At 40.3% G+C, this 6,000-nt stretch overlaps 1 protein-coding gene across 1 annotated transcript in view; it reads left to right on the forward strand.

The window, feature by feature from the left end:
* The window catches only part of tet3 (tet methylcytosine dioxygenase 3), a 46,154-nt gene that overhangs the window by 2,414 nt on the left and 37,740 nt on the right, over positions 1 to 6,000 (forward strand). The window contains exon 2 of the mRNA XM_028577369.1: positions 229 to 1,102. Coding sequence (XP_028433170.1) covers positions 737 to 1,102 — 366 coding nt within the window. The 5' untranslated portion in view covers positions 229 to 736. The remainder of the gene's footprint in view (positions 1 to 228; positions 1,103 to 6,000) is intronic.

Consider the following 6,000-nt stretch of genomic DNA (forward strand, 5'->3'; position numbering starts at 1 on the left):
TCTTCAAATCAAAAGACATATTCCCTTAAATGGACACAGAAAAAGTGTCCTTAACATTTCAGTTGCTCATAAGAGTTGATGGAGAGAGATACTGTACACACTGACCATAAGACAAACATTCAAGGTCCCAACTGGAAACCTAGAAAAGAGATGTGTATGTATACTTTTTTTTTTTTGGCATTCTAGCATGGATTAAAACATTTTTGTTTTATCCCTTTGACTTTCCAGACTGTGGCCAGGCTGTGCAGACACCGCCATGACTCCCCAGGCTCCAGCTACGCGGCCACGGTGGTGGTCCGCCCACCATCCCAAAGGGTAGCTGGGAAAGATGGACTCCATACTGCAAGTTACAACCAGGATTCTCCAGGGCCTCCAACGGGTGACCAATACCACAGTATAATAATTAAGATATGCCTTTAGGACTCAGATTAGAAAACAAGATTACATTAAGCTAACTTTTTTTTTGGCCACAGCTCACAGAGTCAAGGGGATTTAGGCTTTCTCCAGATGGTTTAATAACGAGATAGACAAAGTCAATAGCACAGACTGATCCGAGACAAGTTGTCTTCCTGCCAAACTTTGATTTTAAGACCAGACAAACTTGCAGCCAAATATTTATGGTTTGTTTGAATGGTGTCGATTTTAAACTCCACTTTTTAAACTTCACTGTGTTCATCCGTGTTTTTACAATCTCGTTATTTAAGAGACAACGTAGGCATAAGTGAGGACGGTCACCATGCCCGGGCCAACGGCAGGGCCTGGCCCGCCATCTGAGGACATTTATGAATTCTCAATGGACGAGGAGGAGGCTCAGTCTCTCCACTTGCACAGAAAGTCTTTAGAGAAGACGTCTCCTCTGAGCAAATATATTGAGACTGAACACCAGCAAGCGGGGCTCTTCTCTCTGTCTCCCTTCTATGCCTCCGTGGACCCCACTGTGGACCTCCAGAAGAAAAAGAGGAAGAAATGTGGCGACTGCACTCCCTGCCTCCGCAAAGAGAACTGCCGTTCCTGCGCAAACTGTCTGAACCGCAAGACAGGCAAGCAGATCTGCAAGCTGCGCAAATGTGAACAGCTGAAGAAGAGACGGAATGAGTGGGAGGTGAGCGAGGTACAGACATGTTTATTGTATAATAATATTACAGTGATTGTTTATGGGAATACTATATTAGTCTCAGTTTTTTTTTAAAGCACAGGTTGCTATGCCATTTAACAACATAATGTAACAATAACTTATATCTTCAGTCAATTGGAAACTTAAGCAAATCTATCTATCTAGTCTATCTCTTTTGGAACTGCAGTCTTCTTCACAGAAGATGACATTCAAGTTCACAACGAAACAAACAAAAAACAATAAAACAGCCATGTCCATAGTCTTCTCTGAACAATTAAGTGTCTTAAAAAACTATTTCAACATAGCTGAAACATGCCATGTCTAGTGTCCTCTGTAGAGAGAGAAAGGGCGCACACACACCCACACCCACACACAACGCGAACGTTGTCAACATAACTCACTGGAACTCTTCAGTGAAAGAGGAGGGGGTTCAAGTTCTGTCCGTGCAGTTGCCGTGCTATCTTTTGACAGGCGGTAGCTACATTTGAGGAGGTTGACTTGCAGCACTTCAACACGTGTGTTTTTTTGTCGCTCGGCAAACCGACCAGACGTGACATGGGGGCGTGGCAGCATGGACGGTTCCATTTTTTAATTCGAAGTTCGAGATTGTGACTTCATTTCGGTCGAGTTCGAATTAAAAATTGAAATCTTGACACCCTTAACCAGTACAGATGTCACAAACATCTTGTTTGGGATGTCCATTCAGATAGATAGCATTGGGCTTTGTAGCTGCTGGTGCCACTAATTGCATTCCTTATCTGTCAAGCCTAGACCTGTTTGTCCTCAGGCTGGGTTTAGAGGGCTAGTTAGTTGCACGTGCCATATATGCAAAGTGTGTATATGTTATAGCACTTACCCAGATGACACATATGCTAGATGTGACACTACATTCCAAAACTCAAATGTATAAATGATCTTATCTACATAACATACATACATACATACATAACTACTTAACTGTTCTCTCCTCATGGCAACTCCATTTCTGTCTGACTTGTGTTTATCAGAGTCAGAACGGATGGAAGAGATTGTTCTGCCAACTCAAATATATTTATAGAGCACACTTCATACAGTGACACAACTCTGTGTGCTTTAAAAACGTGATTAAACAATTACTGGTTATATTACAACTACTAAAACAAGCATTGTTACTATTAAAAGCTACTTTGATGGTGGGAGAGTTTCTATTTGTTGATGGGATTGCCAGACACCAAATAGAAAAACTTGTGTTCTAATGCATTTAATGCTGTTTCTTTATGAGCTGAAACAATTAGTCAAATGTCAGAAAATGAGTCACCAACTACTTTGACAATCCATGAATACTTTTTCAAGCAAAGAATGTTCTCATTCCAGCTTGTCCAATGTGATGATTTACTACTTTGACCTGTTTTAAATACATAGTGAACTGAGTACCTTTTGGGTTTAGGACTGTTGGTTGGACAAAACAAGACATCACGCATTGTAATAGTAAAAATAATGGCATATTTTTCTCTATTTTCTGAAATGTAATAAATCACGATAAATAGGTGAATCAAGTAAATAGTCAGTCAGTTACCTCAGCTTTATCTAGGTTTATCTTGTCCTTGTTTGAGTTCTGCCACTGATCTATACGCATTTTCAGAAGATGTCGGAGTATGCACATGCTCTAGGCTATGAGGATGTCCCAAACAGAGCTGTAGCTGTATCATAAAGCACCCAGTGAGGTTGTGCCCACACACACTAATGTATTTGAAGTAGAAATTGGAAGTGAATCTAGTTAATAAATATTAGAGAGTACAGGTATTTGCATGGAGTGCTGAGGATACAGATGGGTAACCTTTGTTGTTATAGATCCTACTTAAATATTGTCCTTAAGATTAAGCAGAGAAAAGGCTTTAGTCTATTTGAACAGACTGTGAGTGGACAGTGTGTGTTTGTGTGTGTGTGTGTGTGTGTGTGTGTGTGTGTGTGTGTGTGTGTGTGTGTGTGTGTGTGTGTGTGTGTGTGTGTGTGTGTGTGTGTGTGTGTGTTTTTGCATGGCTGAGAGACTGTGAGGGCTTCCAAACGGCAGCAGAGGAGAATTCCTGCAGTTGCCTGGGCTTTGTCCTTTGACCTCTGAGGCTTTGAATGAGAGTGGGGGGTTAACCTTAGGCCAGTTTCTGTTTGTGTGCGTGGGTGTGCGAAGAAAGAGAAAGAATGCATGTTTTTAAAGTGTGCACTTATATGTGTTAATGGAAGTGCACGTGTGTGTGTGTGTGTGTGTGTGTGTGTGTGTGTGTGTGTGTGTGTGTGTGTAGGGGGCTTTGTGTGTGGCTTTGTGTGTTTGTATGTGCCCCCGCGCTTAAACTGGGGGGATGGTCTGTAAAGTTAAGGAGTAGGACGGGAAGATGCAGTAAATGGTCAGCAGTATTGGAGGAGGAGAAGCAGGAAAAACCATACTGGGTTTGAGAGCATGACCAAGCATGAAAGCATGGACACTTATTTACTGCTTTTCCTAGGGCTGGCAGCCAGCAAAGCAAGCATTCCCATACCAACTTTCATACACAACATGATGACTAAACAGTGTTAGCTGTTTTTTTTGTAATGGCAAGAACCAAAAAGGGCAGGAGCTGTTATATAATATTAATAAGGTTGTACCAGGTTTTTTGGGGGCAAATACTATTACCAGTATTTTTGAAATGAAATATACAGTATATGCCAGAACATTTATAACCATTTCCAAAACTCATTATTATGCACCATCTCTCAATAATTTGGACATTTTTAAAGCTTTGGAAATAGCATATAGAGCTTCACAACAGCACACTTAAATGTTGCTTTATCATGAAAAAGTTTGCATATTTGTGGGAATCCATTCAAAATGTATTTTACGAGAATCAATTTAGATTAAAGGCCTCTCATATCAAAGCAGTATTGATTAAGTAAACGCAAGGGTCAGAATATGGTCATTAAACTGCATCTTGTCCATTAGTGTTCGGACTGTTGCATCTCCTGGGTGATATTCATGTTTATATTAAAAGGATAGGGACTGCCTGACTTGCCAGTGCTAATTCTAATCTACTTTGGCTTTCAGTCTCTTCTTTCCAATGTTCTGGATAGGTTTCTTTACATTGTGTTTTAACTTTCTTTACTCTGATTGCTGTTTGGAGAGCACTGTTGTTGTGAGGCTGATCCCAACCCAACTTCTCAGCTCAGCTCTTGAGTTTGGAGGAATTTGGAATTTAAGGTGTCTCGGGAGCTGGATTCTCTGCCTAATTTGGCTCTACATGCATTTGTTGGTGTGTGTCTGTGTACGTGTAGAATGTATCTGCAGAATTCTGCATGTACAGATTCTGTTGGATGTTTGTCCAAGTGGGTATGGCTCTGATGACTGAGTAGACCCCATACATTACCCTACAGCGCAATGGGCTGATTGAGGGAGAGGCAGCAGGAGCAGCACATTGATCCAACTCAACAGCAAGCTCATTTATATACACATTAAAAAAGGCAGACTTAAATTGTAACCCTGCTGAACACTTCTTTTCTGGGTGAAGAATTCAGTTTGTTTGTCTCCAATTTTAACAGCACACATATTTTTCAACTACATTGATTTAACCAGATGATACATTTTGCCCCATATACCACAGTGTAGAAGTCTGTGATAGAGCCTTCTTGAAATCAATAAAACATGAAAACGTTACCATTTGTTGTTAGGTGTACCTGTTTTTTAATTAAAGTGTGAAGAGTATACATGTTCGGTGGTGCGGTGGTTTGGGAGAAAAGCCAATTTGACTTTAACTCAAGATCCTTCCTTAAGGAAGTCTAGTATTCTTTTATTTACAATACTACAGAATACTTTACCCAGACTTTAGGGTCTGATTTGTTCCCACTCTTATGACGGGGAAATGAGCCCTTTCCACCAGATTTTGGGAAAACATCCCGACTGTAATACAATATTGAACGTTAACACTGCATCCTTTATCTCTGGGGTGCTACATTTGAGCATTTTGTTTTTCATTCTGTCTTGACCACAAGCTTTATTCAGCTGGAGAGATTTTGTCTGTGCGGTCAATAATTCCCAAGTAATCGAGAAATCAAGGGGGTTTTGGTTGTTAGGGCCCAAGCACCAACAAGGTTGGTTGGCGATAGGACTGTCAAAATTGGCCAAAAATGCAATTCTTAGTCGGTAGAGCGGGCACCCACATATAGAGGAGGTTTACCTGCGGCCCTTTGCTGCATGTTATTCTCCTCTCTCTCTCCCCTTTCACTTTTTCAGCTGTCCTGTCAATAAAAGCCTAAAAATCCCCCCAAAAAATAATCAATAAACAAAAAAAAGAAAATGCAGTTTGAATATTCATTTAAAAATTTGGGAGCATATTCATATTCAATTTTCTTTTACAATTTGAATATATATTAGAATTTAGAATTTACTGAATATTCATATATAATATAGACAGCCCTACTGCAACTGTCCAATGGTCGCAGTTCATCGCTGCTTGCAGCTGTAATCTTGAATTGTTTCTTCTAATGTTTGGAGTTTTTCTTTTATAATATATTGATCTGAATTGATTTCAGATATTATTATATTATGGGTATTATTTAGTGATTTCTGCATGATTAGTGTTCTTCAAATTAAGGAGAATCTACTGGGCTGTATATAAATTGCACAGAGCTATACTGTAGGTGAATTAGCTGTAATGTGATTTACCCTGTTTTACTAGTGAGATCTGGTGGCAAAGATCTACTTTATATATCAATATCCCTCCTCCCCCACAATCCCTCCATCCCTGCCCTCTGACCTCTCAATGGATGTTAGCAGCTGAGTCCCTTATTGCCTGGCAACCACAGCCTCCATCTTCTACCATGACGGCTGCTCACTGTTATGTGTACCATGTGAATATGGGCAGCAGATCTAACTTCATACAACC

Source organism: Perca flavescens, chromosome 5 (genome assembly GCF_004354835.1).
Source record: "Perca flavescens isolate YP-PL-M2 chromosome 5, PFLA_1.0, whole genome shotgun sequence".
Lineage (NCBI taxonomy): Eukaryota > Metazoa > Chordata > Actinopteri > Perciformes > Percidae > Perca > Perca flavescens.